The sequence below is a fragment of the Phalacrocorax aristotelis genome, chromosome 11 (genome assembly GCF_949628215.1).
Source record: "Phalacrocorax aristotelis chromosome 11, bGulAri2.1, whole genome shotgun sequence".
Classification (NCBI taxonomy): domain Eukaryota; kingdom Metazoa; phylum Chordata; class Aves; order Suliformes; family Phalacrocoracidae; genus Phalacrocorax; species Phalacrocorax aristotelis.
The window spans coordinates 24,003,043-24,019,057 of NC_134286.1; the positions used below are offsets into that span (position 1 = coordinate 24,003,043).

Genomic DNA, 16,015 nt, shown 5'->3' on the forward strand with positions numbered 1-16,015 from the left:
CATAACGGATCCCATCCAGGCGTGTTTATTCCTCCCAGCAACCGAATCCGGCTAAACCCCACCCCTCCCTCCATCACCGGTTGCGTCTCCGCCGCCCGTGGTTTTCTGGTCAACTCAGCGTGACCGCGGGGTTAAGAAAAACACGCACCTTGTGCAGTTACAGGGAGATAGCAAGGCCACTCCCAGAGCTATCTTCCGGGAAAGAGATGATTTTTATTAAAACAAACCCAACCAAACACCAGTAACTCGCAGCAGTGCACGTTGGGATCCACCACAGACACCAGGAGAGATCCACCACAAGCCACCCACTGGTCTCTCCCCTCTCCCCACAGCGCGAGAGGGGGACACCCCCACCGGGGCTGGGGGAATTGGGCGGTTTTGGGAGGGAGAGCGTCCCGTTGCTCCCAGTGACCACCTCCACGCTGCGGTGCAGCGCCCCAGCACGCCTGCGAGTCTCAAACGCTGCAAGAAGGGCTGACGGAGGCAATAAAACTCATGTCCTGGTCCGCAGCGCAAGCAGCAAGAGGAGCCCTGCCCAAGCACGGAATGCGAAACCGAGCAGGAGTTGTTGGAGGTGAACGGTCTGGCCGCAGATCCCCATCAAGAGGCATGGGGAGGCTCTGCACAGGTTTTTGGGCAGGCTCGGGGTCTCTCTTGGCTCCTGAACCGCTCGCCCCGGGGCTCAGCTGCGTTTGGAGCCTTTCGTGGAGCCCCACTCCCTGTGCCTGGCATGGGGCTCCCTGGCGCTGCGCTCCCGGGATCTGCCTCCCTCAGGACACTCTTCTCGCCGGCTGCCGTGCCCGTTGCCCTTCCTGCCAGCCTCCTCTCTCTTCTCCCTCTCTTCCCACAAACCACTTTGTCCCCGCTGCTCCTGGCAGCTTTTTTCCCCTCTTCTCTCTGAAGGCCTCTGGTGCCTCCATTCATCATCTTCTCGCTGTGTCCTGCTCACAGGTTTCCTCTCGGAGCCCTTCAAGAGCTGCTGGCTCCCGCTGGCATAGCGCTCGTAGGCAGGGTCCTCCTTCTCCTTCTTGATCTTGATCCTGGGGTGCACCTCCTCCGCCGACACCGCCCTCTTCGCAGCCTGTGAGCTCTGCTTTTGCCGCTCCTGTCTACTCTTCTCCTTATCTGAAACACAAGGTTCATCTTTCGGGGCGGCCAGTCCTGCAGGCACCACCTCACCTCCCCAGTCTCTGCCCAGCACTGCTGCGCCCTTCCAACTCCCGTTTTCAGCTCCCCCGCCTCGGCCCAAGCTTCACGGCCTGTTCCCCCCCTCAGAGAGATCCTACTCCACTTCCAAGGCCGACACTTTTCTCCTCCGGCATGAGCCATCCTAATTCCTTCTTTAACACTTGCCACATCGCATCCTTCCCAGCAAGGCTACCCTTGCGTGCACTTTCAACACAGCTTGGAATATCGAGCACCTTCCTTTCACTCTCTTTCCTCAGTAAAATCTACACAATAAGAACTGTGATCCTCTCTATGCAAATTCACTTCCCCAGACCCAACGATCCTCCTCCCTCTTCCCTCTCCTTCACATCCCTCATTTTTGCACATCTCCTTGGCGCTCTGGAGAAACATCTTGTCCCCACCCCTAGTTTTGTTGCCTATTTTCTTCCCTCCAACCCTTCTCTCAAGCCCGTGCTCTAGCCTGGCTGACATGCCCCTCTGCCCCATGCTAAGGACCCATCCCTCCCGTGTCCTCCTCCACACCACACAACGCTGAGACCCCTCTCGATGGGGGTGGGAGTGAAAAGGCAGGTCTCGGACCCCTGTAGCTACAAGATGGCCCCAAATACCTGCTAACACCCATCTGCCACGGGTAGAGCCTGGCTGCGGGCAGGAACGTTCCTCGGCGTGCGACGCCTCAGCTCCTAGCTAGCTTCAGAATGCGGGACACCCCAACCCCAAGGGTGCTGCACCTAACAGCTCATCCTGAGAGCTACAACCCACCTCCGGCAGACACCACCTGGAAGCCTTTGCCGTTAGCAAGCCACAGTAAGCAGCTCCTACCTCAAGTCACTGCTTCTAGCACTCTGCTGGCTCTGACAAGGGTAACTTCGCAAGATCTTTGTGGCACAGATGGAATAAACCCTAATGGTTTCTTAAAAATCCATCAGTATAGCTGCACAGGGTAGTCCTTTACGTGGCACGGTCATTCAAGTTCAATTTGGATGTACTCTACAGCACTCTAGTCCTACAGTACCAGATTTTAAGATTAAGTGGGGCTTTCCCTAAGCCTTCCCTCTCCCCATCCCCTGCAGCGCTGCTCCCCCTGCAGTAACACTGCAGCCTGGCAGGCTTTTTTCCAGGAAAGGTGCTGTTATTGCCTGCAAGATACAGCTCTTCAGAGGCTGGGGGAGGACACTCAAGGTGAGGGCTAAGCACAGGCACTCAGGCACCCCTAAGGAGATCACAAAGTAAAGCATTAGGGCTGTGTCCCTTCCCAAAAGCAGACCCTGTCCCTGGCACTCCCCCGAGCAAAGGGCCCTTGCGAGACAGAGGGCTCCGTGCAGATACTCCCACCCGGGGTCAAGACCGGCAGAAACACACCTCACCTTTCTGCTTTTTTACAGGCACATCATCATCTTCCGACAGCGAATCGGATGATGTGTGAGGTGGTGTTTTAACTCCACAACCCTTAGCATGGAGGGCTTTCGTGACGTCATCTAAGTCATCAGACTCTTTGGGGGGCCGGTAGTTGGCGACGTGGTCCACTCGAATAGTCCTTCCTTTGATCTATGAGAGGAGTCATGCTGTTAGTGAAGGCACCGAGCTGCGACCCACGCTGCTGGGGCTCCTGTTTGATGTGAGGCAGTAGCTCAGGGGCCACCACAGTGTTGTAAATAACTGGAGTTAAACGTGCCACCTGAGCCATTATTAACCTAAGCCCACATCCTATGAAATACAAACAACTCAGGGAGCCAACTTCTGAAAGGTATTCAAGGTTCATGAGCTGAGAAACTTCAAGGACCAATAACAGAAAGAAACATTCTCCTGCAAGGAAGCCAGAGGAATGCCACAACCATGAAACAGTGAAAACAGCAAGTAACAGGGATGGGGGGGAAAGGTAATTCCTGCAGGGGAAGATTGCAACCTCCGATTCAAATGAGGGACAGGAGGACTAACCCCCCCCGCTCCTTTTGAGCATGCGCAGTGAATTAAAAAAATCACACTGTGGCTTTAAATATAAATTTAAGCAGGGAAATACAGACCCAAGGAAGAAGGGGATGCCCAGCCAGGTCAATGATTATGTATTAGACAAGCGTGATGTGTCATGTATAAATGTCAAATTGAACTCCAGTAGGTGTGCAAGCTAGGAGGAGAGGTCCCGCATGCACCAGGCACCGAATAAAGTCGTGTCTGCTCTTTAACACGCCCAGTGTTACGGAGTTTTAATCCCGGTTATGGTGGCAGCAGGAAGGCAGGGCCGCGGCCCGGCCGCTTCGCTCACCTTGATCCCGTTGAAGTTGTCCACAGCGAGAATGGTGCTCCGCTGGTCCTCATAGCAAAGGAAGCAAAAGCCTTTGGACTTCCCGGTCTTCTTGTCCCGCACCAGGTTGATGTTGACGACCTCCCCGTACCTGCAACGCGGTCTTAGCACCGGGGGGGCGGCGGGGGTGGGGGGGCGGAGAGGCGGGGGGGGCCACGGTACTTACTGCGAGAACACGCAGATGACATCCCCCTCCGTCAGCTCGTAGTGCAGCCCGCCTGCGGGGAGAGGGAGAAGAGGGAAGGGGGCACCGGTCCCGCGAGGGCCCGGCCGGGCCCGACCCCGCCGACATCCCCCCGCCCGCCCGGCCCGTACCGACGAAGATCCAGGCGCTGTCCTTGTACTCCGCGTGCCACGAGACCGCCTCCTGCACGCCCAGCTCCGCCTCCCGCGCGTTCAGCTCGTTGATCAGCTTTACCTTCGTCAGGGGGCTGGAAGTGAGGGCACGGTCAGCACCGGGAGCGGAGCGGGGCGGGGGGGGTTGGGGGGGGGGGTGGGGGGTGGTACGGGGCCGGGCCTGCCCGTCCCTCCCGCTCTCCGCGCCCGCTGCCCTACTTCATGGTGGCGCCGCCGCCGCCGCCGCGCACTACGCATGCGCCGGTGCCGAGCGGAGCCGAGGCGGAGCCGAGCGGAGCCGAGCGGAGCCGAGGCGGTGCCGAGCCGAACCGAGCGGAGCCGAACCGGGCCGAACCGCGCAAAGCACCACCCAGAGCTGACTGGAACCGCAGAGACTTTATTGGGGTGACCGTGACAGTGGGCGGCGGGAGCCCTGCTCAGCACGGGCAGGAGTTTTTACCATTGGCGTCGTGCGTTGGCTCCAGCCTGCGGGCCTGGCCCGGCCGCCCCTCCAGGTCCCGGCAGAGCAGTGACCGCTGTGCCTTCAGCCGGCAGGCCAGGCACATGAAAATGGCGTCCACGTTCTGGCTCTCCTTAGGGTCCTTGGCCGAGGTCTCAAACAAAAGCATGTTGTGAGCATCGGCGAACTTCAGGGCCATGCTGGATGGCACTTGGATCAGGTCTTTCAAGTCACACTTGTTCCCAACGAGCACCCTGGGGACAAGGGGGGGCACCGCGTGCCCGTTGCACTCCTCGATCCACATCTTGAGGTTGGTGAAGGAGGTCATCTTGGTGACATCGTAAACGAAGACAACAGCATGCACGTTGCGATAGTAATGCTCTACCATGCTCTTCCGAAACCTCTCCTGGCCAGCAGTGTCCCACACTTGCACCTAGGAAGCAAAGCAGACGAGAAGGAAGGCTACAGGAGCGCTGCGTGTCCACCCCGGGGCAGGGCCTGCTGCCCGAGGCTGGCTTGGTGAAACCCCCGCAGGAAGGTGCAGGAGGCCATAGCCCCGAGGCAGGGCGCGGGCGAGGTGAGCCTGCAGGCAGGGGCAGTCTCTTGTTAGATGAACCAGGATCGATGGAGGAGTCGCACAAGCTTTTCGGCCTATGCTGACAGTGCCCAGGGCTGTACAGGCCAGTGCACGTGCTTGTGTAATTCAACCAAGTAAGCCCAGCTCATCTACTAAGAGAGATCGTGTCAGCACTTCCATTCACTTTCGGTAGTCACAGGCAAGTGCAAGGCTCTGCACAGCATATCCCGTTTCTCAGCCACTGCAGCCGATCCTATATATTCAAGAGAATCAGCAGCACACTTTTCAGCAAGAAAAGTCCCTGCCTGATGACTTACCTGACTTTGTAACACTGTGCCAGGCAGCCCTCCCACAGCTCTCTGCTGCTGGACCGCTCCCTGCTTCTCATCCTCTTCCCGATGCACTTGACCACCATCCCCACCACAGAAACGAACCGCACAAAGCACTTCTCATTTCACAAACATTCTTGCGCCAGATCAGGACATTTTTCCACCTAATCCTACGCCATAAAAGAGAACCCCGACAATTACACAGTGGTATGTACAGAGGAGTCAGGGCAAAGAGAAGATGGGGAGGGGGAGCGACCCGGTGTGTAAGAGAGCAGCGGGAGGGCACGGAGCTGCGGGGCTGGGTGAGGAGCCAACTGAGAGCTTGCAGGTGAGGATTAAGGAGCAGACCGGCACGGGTGACATTGTAGCGGGTGTCTGCTGAAGGCTGCCTGACCAGGAAGAACAAGTGGATGAGGCGCTCTGTGGACAGACAGGAGCAGCCTCACGTTCGCAGGCCCTGGTCCTCGGGGAGGACTTCAGCCACCCCAATAGCTGCTGAAAGGACAACACAGCAGGGCACAAGCAATCCAGGAGGTTCCTGGAGAGCACTGATGACAACTTCCTCACCCAAGTGACAGAGGAGCCAACATGATCCTGGGCTGGATGAGCAGACCGTGAGGCAGACTGGGAACTGGCTGAACGTCCAGGCCTAGAAGGTGATGATCAGTGACACAAAGTGTAGTTGAACACTGATAACTAGCAGTGTACCCCAGGGGTCAATGCTGGAGCCAGTCCTGCTCAACATCTTCATTAATTTTCTGGATGGTGGGGCAGACTGCACCCGCAGTGAGCATGCAGGTGACACCAAACTGGGAGGAGTGTGGCTGGGATGCAAGATGCTTGTGCTGCCATCCAGAGGGACCTCAACAGGCTGGAGAAATGCACTGACAGGAGCCTTGTGAAGTTCCAGAAAGAGAAGTGCCAAGTCCTGCCCCTGGGGAGGAACAACCCCAGGCACCAGGACATGCTGGAGGATGCCCAGCTGGAAAGCGGCTAGGCAGAAAAGGACCTGGGGGTCCTGGTGGGCACCAGGTTGAACATGAGCCAGCAGCGTGCCCTCCCAGCAAAGGCAATGACTGGTAACCTGGGCTGCATTAAACAAAGCATCACCAGCAGGCCAAAGGAGGTGATCCGTCCCCTTTATTCAGGGCTGGCGAGGCCACACCTGGACTCCTGAAGTCAGTTCTGGGCTCCCCAGTACAGGAGAGGCATGGACTGGAGAGAGTCCAGCGAAGGGCCCCGAAGATGATGAAGGGACTAGAGCATCTCTCCTACAAGGAAAGACTGAGAGAGCTGGGACTGTTTAGCCAGGAGAAGAGAAGCCTCAGGGGGGAATCTTACCAATGTGTGTAGTTACCTGAAGGGAGACCACAAAGAGGATGGGGCCTGGTGCTTTTCAGTGGTGCCCAGTGCCAGGACCAGAGGCTGTGGGCACACAGTGTAATGCAGGAGGTTCCCTCTGAACATCAGGTAACACCTTTCACTGTGGGGGTGACTGAGCACTGGCACAGGCTGCCTGGGGAGGCTGTGGAGCCCCCATCCTTGGAGATATTCAAAAGCCATCTGGACGTGGTCTGGGGCAACCTGCTCTGGGTTTCCCTGCTTCAGCAGCCGGGCTGGAGCAGATGGCCTCCAGAGGTCCCTTCCAACCCACACCTTGCTGTTAGTCTGTCATTCTGTGAGTTCTGCTGGCTGTTGTAGGTAACGTCTTGAAGCCTGGAACTGGCAGTTTCTAAACAAGTGTCTGTGGTTAATCCAAATCACCCTGTACCCCACTGAGACAGAGCCTGCCCCAGAGTCTGTTGGAGTGGAAAAACGCTGGCAAAGAAGAGCTGCTGCTCATTCGCTTCCCTGCCGGTCTGTCCTGGGCTGTTCCAGCTGGGCAGAGCAGGAGAAGGAGGGTCCCTCTCCCACCTCTCACCTCCCATGTTGGACACATGGTCCCAGGAAAAGGCCAATTTGCTGCACTGCCTCCCACTCCTGCCTGATGGAGCACAAATAATATCCAAAGGTAGAAAGCCTGGCAAGGTTTTGCGGCTAGCGGCTGTAAGACAGGCTTCACGCCAGCCTGCACTACAGCTTACAACAGCACAGCTATGCGCGTTGGATGGAGCTGGGGAAGGCAGGGGGGAAATGAGCATCTCTCCTCTTAAAGGAGAGAGAGAAAAATGTTCACGGACAGTTTAAAAGCACAACTAAAGTTCTTACCCACCAATAGTAGCTCTAATTTCACGGTGATTCGTCACTCAACTTTTGGTCACCGTCGCTCAGCAAAATAGCAATATTTGCTTCTTCCGGCAGTCAGTCCTAAGCACGGACGGCTGCCGGTGCTGATCCACCTAACCGGGCAGGCCAAGCTCAGCAGCAAACTGTGCTCCCCAGGCTGCTTCCTACCGGCTGCTGTTGATGTGCAGATCTGCTCCAACAGATCAGCCAGAGCTCTTCAGGTTTGGGCTGATGCATTTCTTATGGGTGTCACACTGGCCTTCGTACAGCAAATTCGTCCTATTCTAGTTCTGCTGAAATTGCAGCCTCCCAGTGCTCGCTGACAGCAGCCTTCAGCATTAATATCGCAGCTGCCAAGCCCACTGCAACCAGCTTCTGGCCTTCCAGCGCAGCCACTGCCAGCCTACAACCATCTGCTCCCCCGAAAACCCGCTGGTTTCTGCATACAGCTCCTTCCCCCAGCTCCCTGCGTCTTTGCCTCTCTTTTGGTCCAGCTTCTGAAGCTGGAGGCTACCCGGATGCTTTGGGGACCCGGTTATGCTGGGTGTCAGGAGAGCAGGAGGGCAGCAGCACTTCACCCCAAGCTATGGTCTCAGCCTGCCTGCAGACTCAAGCAAACCGCATGAATAGTGACAACGCAGCGGTGACAGGTTCCAAAAGCATCTCCGCAACGTGGGGACAAGAAGCCTTCCCCTGTTCCCCTCCCTCAAATCGGACTGAAAATAGAAAAGCCCCTGAGAGGTGTTTGGGGTGCAAAGACGCAGCCTCGGGGCAGGGGCTGGGGCAGGGACAGGCTGCCTTCGCTGCCCAGGGCCGCTGCCGGCCAGCCCGGGCGGGTGCGGGAGCTGCCGGAGCCCACCTTGATGCGTTCCCCCTCGATCTCCACCGTCTTCTCGCGGAAGTCCACGCCGATGGTGGCCTCGGTCTTGTCGGGGAAGGTGCCCCCGCAGAAGCGGAAGGTCAGGCATGTCTTGCCCACGTTGGAGTCTCCGATCACGATGATCTTAAAGATGCGGGTCTGCACGTAGGGCTCCAGGGAGGAGTCAGGGCCCGGCGGCCGCCCGCCGCTGCCCGCCGCCATCCCGCACCGCCGCCGCCTCACCAGCTCATGGGGCCGCACCGCCCCACGCACCGGCCGCGGCCCCGCACGGTCCCGCCCCACGCACCGGCTGCGGCGCAGCGTGGTCCCGCCCCACGCACCGGTTACGGCCCCGCACGGTCCCGCCCCACGCACCGGCTGCGGCGCAGCGTGGTCCCGCCCCACGCACCGGTTACGGCCCCGCACGATCCCGCCCACGCACCGGTTACGGTCCCGCCCCACGCACCGGCCGCAGCCCCACAGGGATGGAGCTTCCCACGCTGGTGCTGGAAGTGGGACGTGCGGCACCTCCCAGTGATGAAGGGCCTCCAGCCCTCCTCCCTGGCTCCGAGGGCCGTGCCGACGCTCCCGGGACGTGGCCTCTCTTGTCCCCGTCCTTCGTGGGCACCTCATCCCACGCTGTGAGCCAGCACCCACAGCACGAGGGCACGGAGCCCCACAGCGCAAAGCGTGCTGTGGGGATGGCAGGAGCGAGGGGTACCGGGTGCGACCACACAGGGAAGAGGAGCGCCAGCCCAGGAGGGGGCTGGGGGACCTAGATTTATTCTCTCGAGTAATATGAAACAGGCTGGACAGCGTGCTATGACATGGGGAGGGCATCACTGAGAACCCCAAGGGCAACAAGAGGGAGAAGCAGCATGGCCCATCCTTCCCTCTGTGGAGACCCACGGTGCTCTGAGGGGGCCGCGCTGCCCCTGCAGCTCCAAAAGGGATCACAGCCCCCTAAAATGGGCTGCCAACACAAGAAGACTCCTGCAGTGCAGGCACTTGGTGCCAAGGAGCCAACGGCTAGGCAGGGCTAACCAGAGCTCCCCAAGTGGTCGCGACTGCGCCAGGGTGCCAGCGCTCAGCTGCCCGTTTCCAGCGGCACTGAAATGACACAAAGCGGGGGCAATAAACCACGCAGCAGGTGGAAAAGCCTCACAAAGCTGAGTCCGCGCCTGAAGCACATCCCCCTTTGCAATTTTGGTCATGTCTGCAGGTCAGCACAGCTGCGTGAGCCCACCCGTTTGGCCACTGACCACCCCATCTCACCGGACTGCCTCCGGTATTAAGAGCAGAGTCACACAGAAGGGATCCCCCCCTCATCAAGGCTCACGCAGACAGCAGCTGAACGGAGGCTTTGGCCCATAAAGGAAGCTCATCTGATGGACCCAACAGATCCACTTGGACTGTGTCCCAGAGGTGTTACCAGGAAGCCATTTCTGAGGGCCTCCAGCTACTTCTGGCCTGGCCGAAAAACTGCAGGACAAAGGCAAGGATTGGTCAGGACACCTGCTGCAGAACTGCTGCTCCGCCCTCTCCCCATATGAGTATAGACAACGCTGTGAAGGCCCTGGGAAAGACCTCCCAAATGCTAGCCTGAGGAGGAATTCCTGGAGCGAGCAAGCTGGAGAGTTGCTGTCTCTGGAAGAGACTGGTGAGCAGATTGGCTGCCACATTCAGGTTTAAAATGTCCTCAGCAGAGCACCTGACCCGCTCCTCACATCAGAAGAGACATGGTAAAGGGGCCGGGGGGAAGATATGAGACATAGGCAAGAGGGCTCTCTAGCAGAGCCCCAAGAGTGTATAGGAAGAGTTCTGTATTTTAAGGGGATAAATATCTGCCTCAGCCCCATTTTATATATTTTATTAAAATACATCAGGGGAAAAAAAGCAGCAATATTCAAACCCCAGGCTGTTTCTTCAGTTCATTCTGTTACCAACTTAGCTAATTAGGTGTTCCTTCAAGGGCGTTACCTGAGCAGCTTTCCTAGCTCTCGGCCCACGTGTCTGCTTCCCCAGTCAGGCAGAGACCTCCACCAGTCACCCAGGCAGGACAGCACAGCTCTGCTCTGTCCGGTTCTCCACTCATCCACTGTGTGCCACCACCAAGAGGTGGGACGAACATGCTTTTAACAAAGACAACATTTTCCGGGAGTTGCCGGAGGCTTTTATTTACAGAAGCTGTTTGTCAGAGACTAGTGCTCCCTACTTTCTATCTGATGCTGTCTTGACTTCTCTAGCCTGTGAAATAAGACGCCGGTGTCAGGTCCAAGCTGTCTCCCTTCAAAGGGGCACGGCTTCCCATTGTAGCGTGGCAGAAACGTCAAACCTGAGAGGCCTCTCTCTTCTGGCTCAACAGCCAGCCTGGAAAGCAACTTGTCTGCAGTGTGTGGGATCACGGGCTGCAGGAGGGTCCCGTAGACACGCAGGCATTCCAGCGTAACGTGGATGATGGTGTCAAGCCAGGGCTTCTCTGCAGGGTCTTTTCGGTCGAGTTTCCAAGGCCTGTGTCTCTGGAAGAAACTGTTGGTCTGCCTTACGCACAGGGCGATACATTCTAAAGCCCTGTAGATCTGGAAACTTTCAAAATAGCTAGCCACCCGCAGAGGCAGAGAAGCCACTGATGCCACCAACTCATAGTCTTCGGCACAAGCCCTACCTGTGGCTTTCATTTCCCTGTAATCCAAGATCTTTGGAAAGCAAGACTCTGAGAAACAAGGGTAAGTGTTGCTGGGGTTAATGCTCAGGGCCGTTGACCGATTCAGAAGCCCCCCAAGAGCATCTGCCAGCTCTGAATTCACTAGCTTAACCACCTTCTCATCATAATAGTCACAATCCCGCTCAGGTACACCCTGCCTCAGCAGGAAGTACCGAAATCCATCTACCGTGTACTGCCCAATACACGCAAAGGGGTCAACCACGTTGCCCAGGCTTTTGGACATCTTCTGCCCACGAACCGTCCAGTGGGAGTGCACAAAGATCCGCTCGGGGGGAGCCAGCCCTGCTGCCATCAGCAGGGCCGGCCAGTAGACAGCATGAAACTTGAGGATGTCCTTGCCCACAACGTGGTGCGCAGCAGGCCACCACTCCCCGTGCGCCTCAGGGTAGCCCACCACGCTCAGATAGTTCACCAAGGCATCTACCCACACATAAATAGTTTGTGTTGGGTCACTGGGAACAGGGATACCCCACTGCAGCCGGCTTCTCTCACGAGAGACGGACAAGTCTGGCAAGTCCTCTTCCAGCCAGCGGAGCACGTGCTGGTAGAATGGGTCAGGGCAAATGGCGCGTGGGTTGTCCCGGAGCCAATTCCGCAATGGATCCCGGAACGCTGAGAGCCTGAACATGTAATTCTCCTCTTTGGTCCAGTGCACCTGAGAAGGCAGGAGAGAAAAGAATTACAGCCCAAGCGCTCTGCAAACAGTTTTACAATTTGCACGCAGCATTCTCAGCGTGGGGTTTGTGGCACGCTCCCTCCACGCCACGTGTGAAGCCCCTGGTCTCTTTCCACAACTAGCAGGAACCTCCTCTCCTAAGACACCACCTCGCTGGGTTCCCCGGGGGCACTTGGGATGGCTCAGCACTCTGCTTTACAGATGCTCGTGTCCCCAGGGGAGGAATACCTTTCTACCTGCCAGACTTATGTGTCATCAGGCAAGACTTAGGGAGGCGAGAATACACTTCCTTAAAAACACAGTTCTGTGATAGTAGTAGAAAATCATGAAAAGACAAAATGACGTTGTTAATTACTGCCTTAATAACAATCCTGGTGCATGCCTTTGCTTTTCTCCTAGGTGCTACGTTCCTCTTTTTCCCCAGTTTAAGCATTAATGCATCTTAGTTGCTAACTTTACCTGTAATCGCATTAAAGTACCGACACCACTTCTCCCACACATTCAAATTCATTAAATGACACACGTAGCTAAATCAATTAAAACTTTGTGGGTAGATAGGGTATAAGTGAGCTGTGTAAATGCACACAAGGTGTCTATGGCTAGGTCAAGAATTCTTACCTTTTAAAGCTAAGTAAGGCTCTAGGATAAGAAAGTCTAGGCTTTGGCATCACAGAGGAGTTTCTGTTTCAAGCACTGAACCCAACAACTTCTGGCTGAGCCATAAAGTGCCTCAGTCTCCACTCAAGCAGTAAAGAGCCTACCACAGCTCAAGCTGAGATACCCTAAGGAATATCTCGTCCTAGTGGTATGAAACCCCTTCCAGCCCGTGACGCTTTATGAGGTAGTTGAATTTCTCTGATTTCAGTAGCAGCCAGCAGCAAATACTACCTTTGCCTACTTGATTAGAAGGTCACCCCAAAAGAAATATTCCTCCCTACACAAATCATAAACAAGTTACAGAAAAATGTTTTCCCTCCTCCAGCAAATTCTTTGTTTTTCCATAATCTTTTTCAGTTTCTGGGTGCGAGCTCTCAGCACTCTGTCCAGGAGTAACACTTCACACCAAGCCAATCCAATATTCCCCTTTACACAACCCAGTGGTACTTCTGGTGACAACTCAGGACACAAAAACCAACTCAAAGTGGGACCTGCAATCATTTTTTCTGAAACGCTGACCAAGCCTTGTGTTTGGCTCTGAAGAGCCCACCTCACATCATTTGCCAAGTGATAAGTGCTGAGCCACCTGCAGAAAAGGTGGCTGACAGGTGAGTAGAAAGCTGATCAGTGGGAAGTGGAAAACAGGTTAGAACTAGGCTGTCTCCTGAGAACTGCTAAGTTAGAGCCTGGAGCATACAGAGGCCGCAAAACCAGCATCTTTGTTCAATGCTTGCCTGTGAACAGTTACTGGAACATCTGCCCTGCAGAGAAACCTTTGTCCCATTGTCTCTCCTGACCTTCAAACAGCCCAGGCCTCAGGAGCACAGGATAATTCAGGAAGTCTCAAGTCCAGCCTCCTGCTTGTGGCAGTCACTTAAAGGGTCAGAACTGGTTACTTGGGACTTCAGCCAGGCACATCTTGAAAAACCCTAAGGATGGAGGCCGCAGAGCTTTCCCAGGCAGCCTATTCTGCTGCTTGGCTGTCCTCATGGGGAAAAAATTGCTCTGTAAATCCAGTCTGAACTTCTCAACTTACGCCCATTCTCTCATCCTCCTGCCATGTACCATTAGAAGAACCTGGCTCCATCTTCTTGACGGCCTCCTCATAGCTATTGGGGAGCTTCTGCCACTAGGACCTCCCAAAATCCTGTCTCCTCTAAGGTCAAAGAAGCCAGCTCCCTCAGCCTCTTCTCAAATGGCAAGTGCTCCAGCATCCTAACCACCATGGCGGCCCTCCACTGAACTCTTCCAGTTTCTAGACTGTGTTTCCTGTACTGGGGGATGGAAAACTGGATGCAGTACCTAGATGTGGTCATTAGAGTGCTGAGTAAAGGGGGATAATCACATCCCTTAAACAGGCCTTGCTCCTGTTCATACAGCCCAAGAGAACCCCATGGGGGGCCTTTGCTGCCAGGGCACACTGCTGGCTCACATTCAGCTTGTTGTTTACCACCCCCCGCAGGGCTTTTTCAGCACACTCCCTGGACAGTCAGTTCCCAGCTCCAGCTCATGTCCTCGCCCCACCTCTTTTCCCCATCAGAAAAAGGATCCCCGCAGCCTCACGTGTGCCAACTGCCTCCCGACTGGACCTGAGCAATGAATGCAATGCTTCAATAAATGCAGCTCCCCTCCCAGCGAACACAGAACAGCACAGTTCCTGGTCCTGCAGTGGAGCACCTGCTCGCTCTACAGGTAAGCTAATCCACCCCCCACGCTACAACGAACCCATAAAACGAGAGCAGCGGAGGTGCGACGGGCCCACCGCCTCCCTGCAGCCCCACAGCCTACTCATAGCGGGGCTGGCACCACCAAGCGTGACCGGAGCTTTACCCGGCTGAGGCTGGGGCTCCCCCACCTCGCTGGGGACCTGCTCCAGGACTGCACCGCCCTCCTGGGCAGAGAGCTTATCCTAACACCCTGCCTGATCCCGCAGCACAGCTTGTGGCACCACCACCCCTTGGTCTAGCACATCGCACCCCCAAGACGCGCATGGCTTTGTGCTCTTTGTAACTGCCCTGCAAATAGGTATAGGCTGCCATTAGCTCGTCCCTTCACACCCTCTTTGCCAAAGTAAACTGGCTTAGTGCCCTCTACTCCCTACCCTGATGGAGCCTCTGGTGCTCCCCTCCAGCTTCTCTGTGCATTAGATGACACAGAAGCATAGCAACAGAGTGAAAAAGGAAGACCATTTCCTACAGAACAGACCCTGATCTTTCAGTGTTCAAGGAAGACCTGAAGAATATCACTCAAAGGTGAACCATACATTTTCACCCCCAGGCTTTACTGGATACCAGAAATCAGAGACTCACCAGAAGTATGGGGTCTATAGCATATTATAAACTCCCCCTTTTCTTCCACAAAACCCTCAGGCAACAAACTACCCAACTGCCTCTTTCTGGTTGGAGCTGAACACCTACCACCTCTTTCCACCACACTGCAAGATCTTATCTGCATCGCGTGCGCTAGCATTTCTCTCGGACAGCTTAATATGCAGCTAAGGCAAGTAATTGTTCCCAGGGTATACATGACTTTGAAGCCTGCTGACTGTACCTCAGATCTAAAGAAAGATTTCTTTGCCTGGGAACTTAACTTTTCCCCAACTACGTTCAGTGCTTTATGAAGAGATATTATTTGCCAACATAGCCCTTTCTGTGTGAACCAACACTCCTACGCCCCAGCCTCGTACAAATATCACAGGAGCATAACCTCTGCTTAGCTCTGAAGCATGATTCTCTGCAACTGCCAGATTAAACCACGTAACTCCTGATGCCTCACAGAAGATGCAGCAGCAGAGAGACTCTCGGTCAGCTACCACACGCCTCATCCCACCGCTATTCAGCCATCAGACAACACCGCAGGCAGATGATGTTACAGTGTTTTACGTAGGGCCAAAACCCACGTAACAAGACTGATGAAAAGTGTCCAGAGGCCAAACTGAATTGCCTCACAAAATCAGTCTGAAACCGCGTGCGCCCAATGAACGCCTCAGTTATAAACACCTTTACCCTTCCGTACAGCTGAATTCTTTCTTCACTGCTTTAAAGCACCGTTTCCAGGCCAGCAGCCTGCGGAACCCAGCAGCAGCCGAATCCTTCCCACGGCAAGCGGCTGAAATTTGCATCAGCAGCTGGGGTTTTGGTACACCCTCCCTTGCTCAGGCAAAGGGGCCTTCTATGAAATACAGGTGAATCTCAGCTGATATTAATTACAAACAGCTACAGGAAGCATTAAGCACCCCCAAATTTGGCCAGAGCACAGCAAGAGCTGAGCATGCAGCACTTCTGCCCTCAGCATCCCGGTGCGGGTGCCGTTACCTGATGGCCGGTCTCCAGCGACACCTTGCACGGGCGCCCCTGGGCGTCCCTGCGCTCGGCCAGCTGGCTCTCGGGCAGGAAGCACTCCTCGGCAGTGCAGTACCAACCCTCGTAAGAGCCTTTGTAGAGAGCCCCGCCATCCCGCAGGGCGCCCCAAAACCAGCACACGGCTCGCTGGTGGCGGGGCTCGCTGGTGCGGGTGAAGTCGGTGAAGGAGACGGCAGCCCGGCTCAAGGCCTGGCGGAAGAGGCCCGAGACCCGCTCGCAGAGCTCCGGGGGCGACGTCCCCGCCGCGGCGGCGGCCTGTTGGACCTTCAGCCCGTGTTCGTCGGTCCCTGAAACGGCAGAGAGAGACCGTAGTGCGGC

The 16,015-nt window shown here is 56.0% G+C and overlaps 3 protein-coding genes across 4 annotated transcripts; all 3 read right to left on the bottom strand.

Moving 5' to 3' along the window:
* Positions 1–193: 193 nt before the first annotated feature.
* On the bottom strand, positions 194–4,175 carry RBMX2 (RNA binding motif protein X-linked 2). The gene is made up of 6 exons (XM_075106416.1): positions 4,046–4,175; positions 3,806–3,921; positions 3,657–3,708; positions 3,452–3,581; positions 2,556–2,736; positions 194–1,125 (listed from the first exon to the last, which is right to left on the bottom strand). Exons 1-6 carry the CDS (start codon positions 4,048–4,050, stop codon positions 683–685), a joined length of 927 nt encoding a protein of 308 aa, XP_074962517.1. The 5' UTR covers positions 4,051–4,175; the 3' UTR covers positions 194–682.
* Positions 4,176–4,206: 31 nt separating this feature from the next.
* On the bottom strand, positions 4,207–8,662 carry RAB33A (RAB33A, member RAS oncogene family). Its single transcript, XM_075106419.1, has 2 exons — positions 8,278–8,662; positions 4,207–4,719 (listed from the first exon to the last, which is right to left on the bottom strand). The coding sequence occupies exons 1-2, from the start codon at positions 8,497–8,499 to the stop codon at positions 4,264–4,266; spliced, it is 678 nt and encodes a 225-aa protein (XP_074962520.1). The 5' UTR covers positions 8,500–8,662; the 3' UTR covers positions 4,207–4,263.
* A 1,765-nt stretch (positions 8,663–10,427) lies between these two features.
* On the bottom strand, positions 10,428–15,449 carry MARS2 (methionyl-tRNA synthetase 2, mitochondrial). 2 transcript variants are annotated; one of them, XM_075106413.1, is made up of 2 exons: positions 15,341–15,449; positions 10,428–11,657 (listed from the first exon to the last, which is right to left on the bottom strand). In XM_075106413.1, the coding sequence occupies exon 2, from the start codon at positions 11,628–11,630 to the stop codon at positions 10,479–10,481; it is 1,152 nt and encodes a 383-aa protein (XP_074962514.1). In that variant the 5' UTR covers positions 11,631–11,657; positions 15,341–15,449; the 3' UTR covers positions 10,428–10,478. The 2 variants fall into 2 exon arrangements, with proteins under 2 accessions (XP_074962514.1, XP_074962515.1); XM_075106414.1 differs by having other exon boundaries at positions 15,335–15,440.
* Positions 15,450–16,015: the final 566 nt, after the last annotated feature.